At 40.0% G+C, this 14196-nt stretch overlaps 6 protein-coding genes across 6 annotated transcripts; 2 read left to right on the top strand and 4 right to left on the bottom strand.

Moving 5' to 3' along the window:
* Positions 1 to 240: 240 nt before the first annotated feature.
* On the bottom strand, positions 241 to 1186 carry BCR41DRAFT_385901 (C2 domain-containing protein). Its single transcript, XM_022027729.1, has 2 exons — positions 1009 to 1186; positions 241 to 855 (listed from the first exon to the last, which is right to left on the bottom strand). Exons 1-2 carry the CDS (start codon positions 1063 to 1065, stop codon positions 313 to 315), a joined length of 600 nt encoding a protein of 199 aa, XP_021882009.1. The 5' UTR covers positions 1066 to 1186; the 3' UTR covers positions 241 to 312.
* Positions 1187 to 2846: 1660 nt separating this feature from the next.
* Positions 2847 to 4631, bottom strand: BCR41DRAFT_421482 (beta-lactamase/transpeptidase-like protein). The gene is made up of 2 exons (XM_022030030.1): positions 3487 to 4631; positions 2847 to 3391 (listed from the first exon to the last, which is right to left on the bottom strand). The coding sequence occupies exons 1-2, from the start codon at positions 4597 to 4599 to the stop codon at positions 2981 to 2983; spliced, it is 1524 nt and encodes a 507-aa protein (XP_021882008.1). The 5' UTR covers positions 4600 to 4631; the 3' UTR covers positions 2847 to 2980.
* Positions 4632 to 6594: 1963 nt separating this feature from the next.
* Positions 6595 to 8046, top strand: BCR41DRAFT_351978 (mitochondrial carrier domain-containing protein). The gene is made up of 3 exons (XM_022023885.1): positions 6595 to 6799; positions 6966 to 7369; positions 7498 to 8046. The coding sequence occupies exons 1-3, from the start codon at positions 6653 to 6655 to the stop codon at positions 7928 to 7930; spliced, it is 984 nt and encodes a 327-aa protein (XP_021882007.1). The 5' UTR covers positions 6595 to 6652; the 3' UTR covers positions 7931 to 8046.
* A 194-nt stretch (positions 8047 to 8240) lies between these two features.
* On the bottom strand, positions 8241 to 10554 carry BCR41DRAFT_377523 (SKIP/SNW domain-domain-containing protein; the record flags this gene model as incomplete). Its single annotated transcript, XM_022027110.1, has 5 exons — positions 8241 to 8706; positions 8903 to 9650; positions 9747 to 9987; positions 10187 to 10400; positions 10538 to 10554. 5 exons carry the CDS (start codon positions 10552 to 10554, stop codon positions 8241 to 8243), a joined length of 1686 nt encoding a protein of 561 aa, XP_021882006.1.
* A 235-nt stretch (positions 10555 to 10789) lies between these two features.
* Positions 10790 to 12297, top strand: BCR41DRAFT_335481 (nucleophile aminohydrolase). Its single transcript, XM_022021985.1, has 5 exons — positions 10790 to 10987; positions 11157 to 11356; positions 11621 to 11892; positions 12027 to 12137; positions 12246 to 12297. The coding sequence occupies exons 1-5, from the start codon at positions 10952 to 10954 to the stop codon at positions 12260 to 12262; spliced, it is 636 nt and encodes a 211-aa protein (XP_021882005.1). The 5' UTR covers positions 10790 to 10951; the 3' UTR covers positions 12263 to 12297.
* Positions 12298 to 12558: 261 nt separating this feature from the next.
* Positions 12559 to 13676, bottom strand: BCR41DRAFT_351973 (hypothetical protein). The gene is made up of 4 exons (XM_022023884.1): positions 13544 to 13676; positions 13230 to 13347; positions 12817 to 12858; positions 12559 to 12685 (listed from the first exon to the last, which is right to left on the bottom strand). Exons 1-4 carry the CDS (start codon positions 13579 to 13581, stop codon positions 12641 to 12643), a joined length of 243 nt encoding a protein of 80 aa, XP_021882004.1. The 5' UTR covers positions 13582 to 13676; the 3' UTR covers positions 12559 to 12640.
* Between the last annotated feature and the right edge of the window lie 520 nt (positions 13677 to 14196).

The following is a 14196-nucleotide window of genomic DNA, read 5'->3' as shown; positions in this document are numbered from 1 at the left end:
ATGCACAAAACCAACAAGGAAACGGCAATTGAATAATGACCCCCTTCCTCTACATTCAATCTTTTTCTTCTTCCCAATAATATGCGTATACCCCCTTCTGAACTTCTTCCCCATTTTCCTCGCACACCTTAGCCTTACCTATATACTTTTCGCTTCATCTCATTTTCAAAAGAAACAATAAAGCAGAAAAAAAGAAAAAAAAAAAAAAAAAGGCATGGTCAGATTTTTTTTTGATAACAAGAACGGTGTTTTTTTTTTTTTATTTATTTACAAAATTGTATTTTTTTGTTCTGATTAAGAGAAATGGATTTTTTATGATGGGGGAGCAGCATTGCCACCCAAGCCACCGAGGAGTGCACCAGCGAGGCCTAAGACGCCAGCAGCACCAGCAGCAACAGCGGCATCAGTGGCCCTCTCCTTATTCCTTTGGGATTTGACCTTATCATGGTGCTCGGTGACAATCTGGGATTGACCCTTGACTTCAGGACCACTGTGGGTGCTGTGGCTGGCCTGCTCACCAGGCTGGAGGGCCTGGATGGTCAAGGTAATGGTTCCCTTCTCCTTGCCGCTAGGGGTGTAGAGGTCGTACTTGGCGCGCAAAGTCTCGTTGGGGGCACTGCGGACCTGGCTCAAGGGGATGGCAGCGAAGCCAATGGGGGCATCAGCTCCAGTCTCGTCATCAAGAACCTCAACATACAAGTAGTGGTGCTGGCTGGGTTCGTAATCGCTGAGGACCACGGTTTGGTTCCATTCGACATCATTTCCAGCGTTTTTCTTGGTAGCGGTCTTTTGGTATAATTCTTTCCGTTCGAAATCCAAGGTGACGCGGGCATAAGGATCGTTCTTTCCGAAAGCCTTTTTTTAAAAAAAAAAAAAAAAAAATCATTTCAAAAAAATAGAGTAGGGCTTGTCAGCTCATATTGCATGATATAAATCCAACCAAAACGCGTGTGAATAAAAAGAAAAAGAAAACAAAAATGTGTGAAGGATAATGAAAAAGATCTATACCTCAACGTCATCCAATTGGCTAGCCTGGTGGATAGTGACCTGAAGAGATTGAGACATGGTTGGTTAAAGGTTTATTGGAGTTGAAAGGAAGAGATGAGAATAGAGTGGTTTGATAACTTGAAGAAATTGGGTATGATGGATGCGAGTTGATAAAAGAAAAAGAAAAAAAAAAAAATGATGGAGAAAGGAGGGGTTTATATAGAAATGAGAGAAGGTGAAGGGAATGACGCCAGGACCAGAGAAAGTTAAGCAAGAATGGACCTTGATTTGAACCATTGCTAAGCAAAGCCCATCAGTGTGAGAAAACTGCAAGGACGTACACCTAGCTTCAATTGATTTGCTTTGGACCAAATAGAACGAGTTAACGAACTTGTTTCGGAACAATTGGGCAAGATAAGTGATGGGGGGCGAGTGAATTGTTCTTGTACCAACCATAGTCTTCCACTACACATGAACTAAAATAATGTGTACATGTTATTAGTATAGACTAGGGCATACATGTTTACATGACAACTAAAAAGTGTGATTCTTTTTTTTTTTTTTTTTTTTTTTTTTGGTTCATATTCACCATTAATGGCGCGTAAAATATAATTTCTCTTTGGGTCTGTTCCTCCTTTTCGTAGGGGACCGTGTCATGGCCTGTGGACCAGATTGGTGTACGTTATTGGTCAAATTCACGTATACACATCGCCACTCTGTAAAATGCAACGCATCTTTTTTAACAACAGGTTTAATCGTTTGACAAGCGAAAATCCATTCATGCAGGAGGCTGACTTTTTTTTTTTCTTTTTCCCTTTTCGCATTCTTCAAGGGGGTGGGGAGGAGGAGCGAAGGATTGGAAAGAAAAAATCCACACCAGTCAAAGATCGTTTCAATCACCAAATAAGATTTTTGCAGAGGAACAATGGAACAATGGAACAATGGCGCATGTTCAGGTCTATATAAAAACAGCCACCACAGAAAACCAAAGGATTTTCTCATAAATTGATATGATTTGCTAATCAACAAAATTAACTCTAGGATGTACATGTACATGCTCATGTACACATTTTGAAAAGTAAAAACCAGTTGATAATTCAAATGCAGAGATAATCAATTGGTCTCTTGGTCTTGATGGGAGTGGGTTTTAATAAGCCCTCTCTCTCTCTCTTTTTTATTTTTTTTATTTTTTTTTTTTTATTCTTATCACTCGTATGCTCACTTTTTGATCAGAAAATGCGTGTGTCAAAAGAGTTCATCGGGTTAGTTTATAAAAAGATTTATTTTTGAGGTAAGAAGCAAGTTGCACATACTTTTTCTATACCACTCAAGGCGTGAGATTCGTGTTATTGGCGTGATTACTACATTAGATTAGCAAATGTCCAGCGAAAATTCGTGTGTCAGAGCATGGACGAGCATCACCTGATAAAAAAAAAATTTAGGAGGTCGCCTGCCTGAGGAAACAAAAAAAAAAAAAAACGCGTCGAAGGATTGACATTGGGACATAAATCCACAAGGAAACAGACCTTTGTATTCACAAAAGATACAGAGGATGCATGCATCGTATTGAACTCTTTAGAACATGACGGATGTTCCTCTTTTCGTCCTTTTTTTTTTTTTTTTTTTTTTTTTTGCTGATCTGTTCTTTTTGGGGTTCAGTTATCTCTTCTTCTCCAAGAAGACTACAATAAATTTGCAAAGTCAAATTTGATTTGCCAGAAAACCTTTCAAAAAAATTTCTCCTCGGACTTGCTTCTCGAACATTCGTATGCATTTGCAACATTATACATGTATGCCATTACACATGCAAAAGTAAGTGTAACGCGTCATGCTACAGCGCTTTTTTTTTTTCTATATCCCTTCCCAATAAAATTCGATTTTTAGTCTAGAAAAAAAGTATAGCATGCACACGCATAGTTTATGGTGCCACTATTTTTGTCTTTTACTTCAAAAGTTCATATCAATAAACCTGTTCTGTGCATGTAAACACACACTATTCCTTTGATGCATCTTGCAAGAGGCCAAGTTCTTGTTTTCTAGCATAGACGACCCGATCCAACAGATTAGCGCCTCGGTAGTCGCCCAGGATCCCCTCGAACGGACCAAAGGCATTGGTCACGAATGAAAACCCAATGTGAAGTTCCTCAATCCAAATGGTCAGGGATCCACCAGCACCACTCCAACCTTGAATCTCAATATCCTTCAATAGTTTACTTCCACTAAAGCCCTTAAGCTTAACCCAACCTCCCACAGACATAGGGAGAGTCTCATCTAGGATTTGATCGAGTTGAGAAGAGTGGAAGGTGGTGGCCTTAGTATAGGTTTCTTGACTAAGCAGATCAGGTTCTTGACCAGGATTAACGGATGCGCCCTTGTTAGCCATCATGGACATTAGTCTGGCAAGCTATCCATATTTTTTGATAATGTTGAAACAAGACGTGTGAGCAAAAAAAAAAAAAACAATAGTCGAAGCAGCAAATAAAAGAAGGGCAATTTTACCGAATGAGCATTAGTCTTGAGCGAAAAGCTGGGACTCTCACTCTCATGGGCCTCTTTGGTGCGCATAAGATCGGGACTGCTAGCGAACTTTGGCATGAACGACTTTTTAACCAAGTCCTTGCCACCAACAGCAAGCGCCTTGGCTACGGGATGTATAGGTGCCATAGACGGGTAGCCAATGTATTTGTTGGTCTGAATGAACCGTGGGATCAATAGACGGCCAATGGTCCTTAGGAGAGGGTAATCATGCCACACTGACAGACGGTCCTCCCAATCTGATTCCTTTGGCAATTTAGAATAGTACAATTCGACATCGGGGTATGCTCCCATCAGGTCTTGTTCTGCAATCTGACCGATGGTTCGACCCTTTGGATCGACTCGACGGACAATCTCATTCAAAAACCAGCCACGAGTCATGCCATGGTACGCACGAATCTTCTCGCCCTTGAAATGATGAGGCTGACGAGCCAATCTCTGTGAGAATGATTCTACATCTTTTAATCGAGCCCAGCTCATCAAGTTGGTTTCGTCGTCATCATCCAAGTAAGAGACTCCGGATTCATGAGTCATTAGGTCCACAAGTCGAACATCCTCCTTGTCATTCTGTGCAAATTCAGGCCAGTAGTCCGCCACCCGTTTCTCATAGTCCAATAAACCTTGATCGACCAACCGAGCAATTACAATGCCCTCGACGACCTTACCAGAGGAATAGACCTGCTGAAGAGTCTTGTTATTGTAGATCTGAGTCTTGGCCAGATCCTTTGCGCCTGCATAAACATCAATCACGGGCTTTCCCTCCACAAAGACCGCGAAGGAACCACCGAGATCTTCACTGTTGGAGAACAAAGAGAGATAGTATTTGAGGACTTGCGAATAATAGTCAGGACGTTCGAGAATGCCCTCCAGATAAACAGATCCTTGAGGACAATTGAGACCAAAGGCGATGCAGGTCGGGGGTTGGAAAGCTCCCTTCCTGGAATAGGTGTAGAACGCAAAGATGATGGCAGGTAAGAACCGGATGAACCATTGAAATAAGGACAATCTTGGAAAAAAGGACGGACGCTGAGATGTAGATCCTTTACGTCCTGCTGCAATCTCATTTTTGCTCGTCATTTTGCTTTTGCTTTCTTTCTCTTTTTTTTTTTTTTTTTTCTTTTTTTTTTTAAAAAAAAAAAAAAAAAAACTGGTACTACGGTTACGAAAGAAAGGAGAAGAAAAAAAAGAAAGAAAGAAGGAAAGAAAGAAAGAAAGAAAGAAAGAAAGAGATAAAGAGTTCAGATAGAGGTTGCTCTTGAGTTTTTAAACACTGATCGTCAGAACCTTGTAACAAAGCCTCACCTGTTTCGTTCGACACGGGTTTTGATGAAATATTGACACGTTTGTATTGCCACCAAACAACAGAAAACAGTTAAATTTGGTTAATTAAACAACCGACCGTTACCAAAATCACGATCAGTTACCCTCAGCCCAGCCCAGTTTCCCCCAAACCCAAATTCCAGTTTCCTCAGCCCGCTTTCTTCAACGACTCCAAAAGTCTCCAACGAACTCGAGATTTCTAGCTAAAATTAGGGCTGGATAAACTTTTTAGCCAGTGCGCTCACATGTGTGTTATGAGTATACTTCCAAGTCCTTGGCCAGATTTATGTAGAATGGAGATAGATAATATGAAAAGATAAATAGATGAATACGAGTTGAGATACCGAAAGGAATAGCATAAGGACCATAGAAAGTAAAAGCAAGGTGGGTTTTGGATTTGAACCCTGTGCGAAGCAAATCCATCTTTGTGAGAAAACAACGGTGTATTGGTTCTTTTTTTTTTTTTTTTTTTTTTTCAATTGTTTTTTCTAATCAAGACAGACGCGAGTGAATTACGTGCACATTCACATCACTCAATAACCTATGCGCTTTTATAGGGCAATAATATCACAAACGAACATCCTTTATACAGGGAGTCCATCTTTTGAGATTTACAGAAAACCAGTAGGTTAATCCACAAACTGACTTCAGCATGAACCCTTTAAAAAGCAAACCGATAAATGATCAATTAATCTCTTTTGGCCTTAGTGGAAGTCTCTAAACCCATTTCCTTTTTTTTTTTTTTATTTCATATCGCACATTTTCTAAATACACATGTTAAAAGCATAAGTTGTACACGCTTTTATACGTTCATTTATAATCAAGACAGGATTTACTTTACAACTAATTTGGCACACGTTCAGCGAAAACTTGTATCAGAAAAAAAAAAAAAAAAAAAAAAGACGTTAAAGGGTTTACCGCCAACCTTATTGACCTATCTGATCCGTAGGAAAACCTGGTTCAGAAAAAGAAAAAGGCCCTAAAACTTGAATTATTGAGCATACGGGTATGCAATTGCAATTTACAAGTACATGTATGAAAGCGTGACGCGTCCTGATACATTCTTTCCCATACCGAAGACAAAGGCTCTGGGGCTGTGTGTAGCTGTAGCTTTCCTCTGTACTTGAACAGGATGGTATTCAGCCCATGCAACACTGCGCCTTCCTGTGACCCATAGCCCCTATGCTGGCTTTATGCAGTTAGCATACATCCTTGGTCTCACCTAGGTCATCACCACTTGTTACTATTTGCAGACGTTCAAGTTTTAGAATGTCGCTTTTGGAGGGTCTTTTGCCTATCTTGAAGTCTTTTCGTAGTTTGATGCTAGCGCACTGGCCACTACTACACATGTTTGTCCTACCCTTCTGAGTAGTGCCTTTCGCGGTGTTCAAGCCTTCGGCGGTAGGCATCTAGAGTTGTATACTAGAAGAGAAGGTCAGGTGGTCTGTGATGCTTCTTTTGTCAGGGCATAGTTATGAACCATCTTTGAGCAGAGGTGGAGATAATTAATAATGATAATGATAATAGAAAGTGCTGTTGTAGCTCTGGAGGACGCTGTCCTTGAGGCAAAGATATCAGTAGAAGTAAAGATCCTTTCCCACGTTCTTAATACTTTAATCAGTGCCAATCAGGGTTTTTGAGGCGACTGGTATACGGATTCATACTGATCTCATCAGCACTGAAAAAGAAAAAAGGAAAAAAAAAAAAAAAAAGGGGGTGCTTTGTCTGTAGGGCAGCCATTCAACTTTTTTCCTTTATTCATTCCCACAAGCTTCATTTCATTTCATTTCATTTACATTTCATACTCTCCATGTCACCTCCTGTTCATTCAAAGACCAAGCACTCCGAGTCTGCAGCTGCTCGTCTATGCGGTTCTGCAGCCTCTGGGATCCTCGAGCTGGTGATTTTCCATCCCATTGATACCATTGCCAAGCGACTCATGAGTAACCAAACTCGGGTAAAAAATAATAATAATAATAAAATGCAACCATAAGATCTGTATATACATATGCATATGGATATAAAATGGTGCTTACAAGACTAGTGAAAAACTAAGTTAAAGAGTGGGCTCATTTGTTATGGGTTTGTTTTTACATGTATAATTTCTATATATTTTGTAACAGCTGTTAAGTTCAGGTCAACCGTTGAGCACCGTATGGAAAGCAACCAACAAGGTGATCTTCAAGGAAGCTGCGGATGCTGCATTCCTCCAGAAATATACCTCTTTATTTCCGGGGCTAGGGTTTGCAGCAGGATACAAGATCTCACAGAGAGTGTACAAGTATGGAGGACAACCATTTGTGAACGAATATTTAAATAGTCACTACAAATCTTGGTTCCATCGAGTCTTTGGAGAAAAAACTGGCAAGACAATGATGCATGCGACCGCAGGTTCCTTGGTTGGGATTGGTGAAATTGCTTTGTTGCCTTTGGATGTCCTCAAAATCAAACGACAGACCAACCCAGACGCCTTTCGTGGGCGTGGGGTCTTTAAGATTGTTGCAGATGAAGGCATGGGCCTTTACAGGTAACAAGGATTAAAAAAAAAAAAAAAAAAATTCACATGCTCAAAGCCTGCAAAAAAAAAAAAAAAAAAAAAAAAACACTTTCTCATCCCCTTCCTTCATGTTCTACCCTCGTGTCTTCCTTTACTAGAGGGGCAACCTGGACAGCAGCTCGCAATGCACCTGGGTCTTTTGCACTTTTTGGCGGCAGCGCCTTTGTGAAAGAATATATTTTCAGATTGGATGATTACAACAAGGCAACATTCTTTCAAAACTTTTGTGCTTCCATTGGTGGTTCCGTAGCCTCCATTACCGTTGCTGCACCCCTGGATGTGGTCAAGACCAGGATCCAAAACAGAAACTTTGACAGCCCTGAGGGGGGTATGAGTATCATTCGGAATATGGTGCGAAATGAAGGGTTCGGTGCCTTCTTCAAGGGTCTCTTACCCAAAATCCTGGTTGTTGGACCTAAACTCGTCTTCTCGTTCACAGTGGCTCAACAGCTCATTCCAATGCTCCATATCAAGTTTGAAGACCTTGGGTTGACTCACGTTGGTAATACCAGCAAGTCTCGCTCTGCGTGAGAAAGATAAAAGAAGACAAAAGAAGAAGGGCGACCATAAAATAGGTCATGCTCACCCAAAGTGTTGATTCAATCCCCTAGTGACTTTTAAATAATAATGTCATACAAATTCTTTAACCACTCGTATGTGAATACTGAATACTGTCAAGGATCTTTTGAAGTCAATTTTTATTTTACAAAAAGAACAGCCGAGATATTAAAGAAATCTGATCAAAAGAAAAAAAGGAAAAAAAAAAAAAGAAATTGGCGAGGAACGTTTCTCAAGAGGATGGAGCAGGGTGTGATATTGGAGACATAGGATTCCTCTGTCATTAATCCCTTCTTCTCTTTCCATCCTGAGCTGAGGAGTTATCTTGGCCAGATCTCTTCTTCGAGGAATCCGCCTTATTGAATTTATCAAGTCCAAAGAAGTCGTCCTCCTTCTCAAAGGCCACAGGACCTTCCCTTTGCATATTACGACCACCTTCTGTACCCTTGAAGCTTCGTGCACTGATACCAGCGCTTCCAAATCGGTCCGATGCCAATGCGCGTGCAATATCATCTTCATTGCCAACTTCGTCATTGCCATCACCTCCTGAACGCTTAGGTCTGTAGACACTAGATCCTGTGTGTGTAAACATGGGCTTGTCGTACACGCTGTATGACTCGTCATCCTTGAATCCAGAGCCCAGCCCCGATGTTTGATTGAAGAGTCGTGAGTCGTACATACTGTCCTTGCTCTGTGTGGGTTTGGCCAATCCCAATGCAATCTTTTCAGAGATATCTCGGCCCTCGGATCTATAAAAAAAAAAACAACAACAGTAACAGCAACAGTGGCAAGAAGAAAAAATAAATATATAAAAAAATAAAAAAAATAAAAAAAAATAAAGAAATAATAATAAAAATAAAATAAAAAAAAAGAATTAGCAACATGACTACGCCTGATCGAGATCAAAGTTGACGTTTCCAAGCGCATGTAGATCCAAAGTATTACCTGGCCATAACCTTCGCCTTCTGCTCTGCACCCATACGAGACATGCGTAGCTCCTTTTCGCGCTCCTGCTGCCTCTCCTTACGAAGAGCATCACGCTCGCGGGCTGCTCTTTGCTTCGCCTCATCTTCATCAGAATCCGCCTCTGACTCAGAATCATCACGAGGAGCCTGCGCGCCCTCATCTGCGGTTCGAGATGAAGGGGCAATGCCAGCTCTTTCGTCGCGAGCCCGCTGAGCCAATGCACGCAGGCTCTGCTCTTTAGCCTCTTTCTCCTTCTCTGCAACCTTCTGCTGCATCAAAGCTCTCTGTCGAACTTCGTCCTGAGCATGCCGAGCGGCTAATCCCAGTGCTTCTGCAACTTTAGCAAACTTGTCATTGATCTGAACATCCTGTAATCCACGACCATCCGCTGCAAGACGCTTGTCCAAAGGAATGGTGAAACCTTTTGCGTTCTTCCAGTTGGAAATACAAGGTGGGATTACCCAACTTGCCTGTTCTTGTGCGGTGACTTTACGGGGTGGTGAATGCAAGACTGGAGGTGGGGGGGAGGGTGGTCCACGAGGAACCTTCTTGTGCTTATGTTTAGGTGGTTCCATAGGGTCTACAGGCATCTCCACCATTTTGATTACTCGCTGTTTGACGCCATCCGGTCCCGCATTCTGATTAGCTGCTGTATAACGGATATAGGTGGGCGCTCCCGGTTTGTTGTTTGAGACGACGTTCTTTGGTTGTGCAGCAGCAATTTTAGCTATAAGAATAATAAAATAATAAAGATCAGAATATGGGACGTTTAAAGTAGAAAAATAAAATAATAATAATAATAATAATAACTAAAGAGACATACTTTTGGAGATCTTCTCTAATGCTGCTCTGGTGCGATCTGCTGTCTCTTTGACTTCTTCTTCGCTAGGTCTGCTTAATGAGATCTCACCAACGTCCGCACGTTCATGCAGAGGGACAAGATCTTTGAATTGAGACTGTACAATCTGCTTTGAGTTGTGTCCACGTTTAGCAATAGCATCATAGGCAACATTTCCTTGAGCGTCAACCTGCAATGCGATCGTTGAGCCTGCTTTTGTTGCAGTCTAATATTACATGTATTATGAGTAAAGTAAAAGTTACAAGAATATATCTGTAAGTGACAAGACAAGCGTCAAATCGATTAGCTCTTTCCATGAAACCAGTTGTATTTTACAGGTTTCTTTAGCTCTTTTTTTTTTTTTTTTTTTTTTTTTCCTTTCCTGCCTTTCTTCTTATTGGGGTAATTTTTTTTATTTGCTTTACCTTCTTCTTTCGCCCCATGTCAAGCGGATATTGTGCACAGTGGATCTCTGGGAAGGCACCTCCATCACCAAAATCTTCTGGCTTTTTGGGTTTCCATCCTGCACGCTTCCCATATGGTGGTATCCTGGCTACGAGCGCTGTGACATTGTCGATGTGTTGTTGTTGTTGACCATAATCCTGTCCTGGATGCTGATGCACTGGTGCGGGTAATAGTCTATTAAGTGATGAGCATTCGGAAGGTCACAAAGAGTGAGTAACAGGGTAATCAAGTGCTGTGACTTTTTTGATGATGAATTAGTAGGGTAAGCAAAAAAAAAATGATGTAGTGAAAATATAGCTGTATGTGTTTACCCTGATAGTGAAGACATAATTATGAAGTTTGAGGAGAGTGATAGGAATGAACAAGGTGAATGAATGGAAATGACTGAATTAGAAAATGTTATTTTTATTCAATGGAAATGTGTGCAACACTGCAAAAGGGAAAAAAAAAAAAGAAAGAAAATTAAAAATACGTATTGGTATTGGGGTAATCGCATTTACAACAAAATCACGCCAGTCCCAGAGGCGAGGCACACACGCGTCTCTTCTGTCGCACGTAAGTCAGTGAGTTACAGGCATTGTTAAAACCATTCATTCATTCATTCATTCTGCCTCTGTAAACATTTCTCAACCTTTTCTCAAGCGCCACACATCCAGCCTTGTTCAAATTCCCGTTTCTCTCACTCTCTCCCTAAATACCACCCCTACTTTCATAATACATATATCATGGCAGGACTTAAGCCAGGCGAGGTCAATCTCGGTGTAAGTGAACCTTTGACCTTTTTTCTTTTCTTTTCTTTTCTTTTTTCTTTTACTTTCCGAAGAAAACGAAAATAAAGAAAATTAAAGAGACTAACTCCTTAGTGCTATCGGATCCTATGATGGATGTGAAAACAACAACCTTCTACGGTATATTCTCGCTACTATTTAGACATCAATTATGGCAGTCCAGTTCGCGGGAGGCGTTGTTATCGGAGCCGATTCTCGCACGACCACAGGATCATACATTGCCAACCGTGTCACAGACAAGTTGACTGAGGTCCATGACACGATCTACTGTTGCCGATCAGGAAGCGCTGCTGATACTCAAGCTGTTGCTGACATTGTTCACTATTATCTTCAGATGTATTCGTACGTAAAAAAAAAGAAAAAAAAAGAAAAAAAAAAAGAAAAAGAAAAAGAAAAAAAGAGTTCGAAACTCTTTTTCGTTCACGCGCAACTACATGTCGGTTGAAAACCGAAAAGAAAAAGACGCGATTCAAGGACAATGGCTTCTTATTTAATTTTATTTTTCATGACTTACAATTCTACGTGAGGCCATCATCTAAAATTTTTTTTTATATCTTTTATCTATTTCACCTCTTTCACGACCGATTTTTAATGATGAATGCGTAGTGTTCAGAATGGAACTCCAACAGTGCCCTTGGCAGCATCATTGTTCCAGGAGTTGTGTTATCAGAACAAGGACAGCTTGAGCGCTGGTATCATTGTCGGTGGTTGGGATAAGGAAAACGGTGGCAGTGTCTGGAATATTCCTTTGGGTGGATCGCTCCATCGTCAACCCTTCGCGATCGGAGGAAGCGGTTCGACCTACATTTATGGTTATTGTGATGCCAATTTCAAGGATGGCATGAACAGAGAACAATGCATTGATTTTGTTAAGAATTGTAAGTTGACGAGTGTTTTTTGTTTTTGTTTTTTCTTATCTTCATTGGTTCTTTTTATGATTTTTTTTTTTTTTTTTTGTTTGTTTGTGATATCTCATCGATATATCTAATTTTTTTTTTTTTTTCTTTGATAGCATTGGCACTGGCTATGGAACGTGATGGTTCTTCTGGAGGTGTTATCCGTCTGGCTGTCATCACAGAGAAGGGTGTTGAACGTCTCTTTATTCCTGGTGATAAGCTCCCTGGTAAGCTTTATTGTTTTATTTTGGAGTATTCATTTTATGGCAGGCTTGCTCGCGATAATTAATTAAATCATAACTCTTAATTTTTTCTTTCGAACGCGAAATAACTAGTTCACTGGCAAGGATAAGCGATTAGAAGAAATAGCCGATGTAGTGATTAATCAAAAAAAAAAAAAAAAAAGAAAGAAAACAATGAAAAAAAATGTTACTAAACTATGTATCTGGCTGCTCTGTATTAAAAGCTTTATAAATGAAAACAGCGACAAAAAAAAAAAAAAAAAAAAAAAAAAACGATATTATCATTCAAGCAAGTGGTATAAGAATCTAACAAGATGAATAATGGCGACTTGATAAATATAATTGCCGATTATTATTATTATTTTTTTTTTTTTTTTTTTTTTTTTTTTTTTTTTTTTTTTAATTCGTTTGTGTCTATACAGCTATTACTGCTCGTGCGTCAAATTGTCCTCCATTCGCTTATAGTGCCAAATCTCCGGGTGTTTCCTTCACTTCTTTCCGTAGACCTCGCCATCTTTGAACTCCTTAGCCCACTAGATTTTTTATTCAAACAAAAAAAAAAAAAAAAAAGTGAGTATAACTAAAATCGTAATATATAATACAATTACAGTGTCAAGCAGGATCAACAGAAAAGAAAAAAGGAAATTGATAATAAAAAACTCACCAATTGAGAAGGAATCCATCCAGTTGGGCGAGAATGACGCTCCTAGATTAGGTGATTTATACAAAAGAGATGCATTTGTATATAAAAACAAAATAGATCATGAGCAATTTTCTTTCTTTCTTTCTTTCTTTTTTTTTTTTTTAACGTCTTTGGCGTTGTAGAACTGTCCATGTTCATCTTTGTATGCGTATGCGTATGGTTTTAATTTTTCTGAGCGTCATTGTTGTTTCTGCGCATCGATACAACGTTGGCGTATCCTGGATCGAGTTTAAAAAATATGAATGTTTGAGGATAGAAAAAGGAAAAAGGGTTCCCTTGCTCCTATCCCTTGTTCCTGTCCCTGTCCCTGCCCCTGCCTCTTGTTCTTGCTATTATTCCTGCTCCTGTCTCTGCTCTTGTACTTATTTTATTACCTCGTTTTCAGCAGAGTACTTCCAGGCAGCAGCGACAATGGTGCCAGCGATACCGACAGCAACAACGGTGTTCGACTTCCAGTTAGCGGGCTGAGTCCACCAACCACCAGAAGGTGACCTAAGTAGAGGAAGAGAAAATAATAACGATAATAATAAAAGAGAGCAAAAAAGTATTAAAAGTCAAGAGGATAAAGAAGGAGTATGAATGGTAAGCATTAAAAAGTGTGTCATTGACATTTATTATTTCGTAGTCCAATTAGTCCGAACATCGACCAAGGTTTGATGAAGACCCGATGATGGGAGGTGAGACGTACCAGACGTGCTTAGGATAAGGGTAACGACCACCAGCCATTATAAATGTGATTTGAAAGAGGTTATGTGTGTATTGTAAGTACGGTCTTGCAAGAGCGGAGCTGATGGGAAGTTGAGGGCCCTTATTGAATGCTTTTACATATTTCCGAACATGCACCAACCTCGACGAAGATGTTTTGACTTTGACAGTGGCTTGACGTCACGTGGCTAATTCCTATCACCTGCTCAAAGGGCTCAAGTTTAAAATGCACAAAGCAAGGGAGCAAAGGAAGGGGGCGGAGTACACCAAAATTTTGTTTATGTGGACGATTTACTAAGGAAAACGTTCATATATTTTTAAGGTTCCAATGAATTGGGAAGTATTCTTAACTTTACAAAATATATAGGTACATGTGACATTGCATTTAAGGGTTCCCATAAATGCACATTCCCGGACGAAAGGTTGGACAAAAGGTTGGATCCAAGTGCATTTATGGGAACCCATAAATGCAATGTCACATGTGCCTATATATTTTGTAAAGTTAAGAATACTTCCCAATTCATTGGAACCTTAAAAATATATGGACGTTTTCCTTAGTAAATCGTCCACATAAACAAAATTTTGGTGTACATTTCCTGTGTAACTCAAGTACATAGATGGTGCCTTTTTTTTTTT

Source organism: Lobosporangium transversale (assembly GCF_002105155.1).
Source record: "Lobosporangium transversale strain NRRL 3116 chromosome Unknown BCR41scaffold_15, whole genome shotgun sequence".
NCBI classification, from domain to species: domain Eukaryota; kingdom Fungi; phylum Mortierellomycota; class Mortierellomycetes; order Mortierellales; family Mortierellaceae; genus Lobosporangium; species Lobosporangium transversale.
Note: the sequence above shows the minus strand (reverse complement) of the source record. Positions and strands in the feature narration are given on the sequence as shown.

Coding starts and splice junctions, on each gene's coding strand:
- BCR41DRAFT_385901 (XM_022027729.1), bottom strand. CDS start 1,065: ATGTCTCAATCTCTTCAGGTCACTATCCACCAGGCTAGCCAATTGGAT. Junction 856..1,008: donor GCCAATTGGATGACGTTGAG/GTATAGATCTTT, acceptor TTTTAAAAAAAG/GCTTTCGGAAAGAACGATCC.
- BCR41DRAFT_421482 (XM_022030030.1), bottom strand. CDS start 4,599: ATGACGAGCAAAAATGAGATTGCAGCAGGACGTAAAGGATCTACATCT. Junction 3,392..3,486: donor TCAAGACTAATGCTCATTCG/GTAAAATTGCCC, acceptor AAATATGGATAG/CTTGCCAGACTAATGTCCAT.
- BCR41DRAFT_351978 (XM_022023885.1), top strand. CDS start 6,653: ATGTCACCTCCTGTTCATTCAAAGACCAAGCACTCCGAGTCTGCAGCT. Junction 6,800..6,965: donor TCATGAGTAACCAAACTCGG/GTAAAAAATAAT, acceptor ATTTTGTAACAG/CTGTTAAGTTCAGGTCAACC. Junction 7,370..7,497: donor GAAGGCATGGGCCTTTACAG/GTAACAAGGATT, acceptor TTCCTTTACTAG/AGGGGCAACCTGGACAGCAG.
- BCR41DRAFT_335481 (XM_022021985.1), top strand. CDS start 10,952: ATGGCAGGACTTAAGCCAGGCGAGGTCAATCTCGGT. Junction 10,988..11,156: donor CAGGCGAGGTCAATCTCGGT/GTAAGTGAACCT, acceptor GCTACTATTTAG/ACATCAATTATGGCAGTCCA. Junction 11,357..11,620: donor TATTATCTTCAGATGTATTC/GTACGTAAAAAA, acceptor ATGAATGCGTAG/TGTTCAGAATGGAACTCCAA.
- BCR41DRAFT_351973 (XM_022023884.1), bottom strand. CDS start 13,581: ATGGCTGGTGGTCGTTACCCTTATCCTAAGCACGTCTG. Junction 12,859..13,229: donor AGTACTCTGCTGAAAACGAG/GTAATAAAATAA, acceptor CACCTAATCTAG/GAGCGTCATTCTCGCCCAAC. Junction 12,686..12,816: donor GATGGATTCCTTCTCAATTG/GTGAGTTTTTTA, acceptor TAAAAAATCTAG/TGGGCTAAGGAGTTCAAAGA.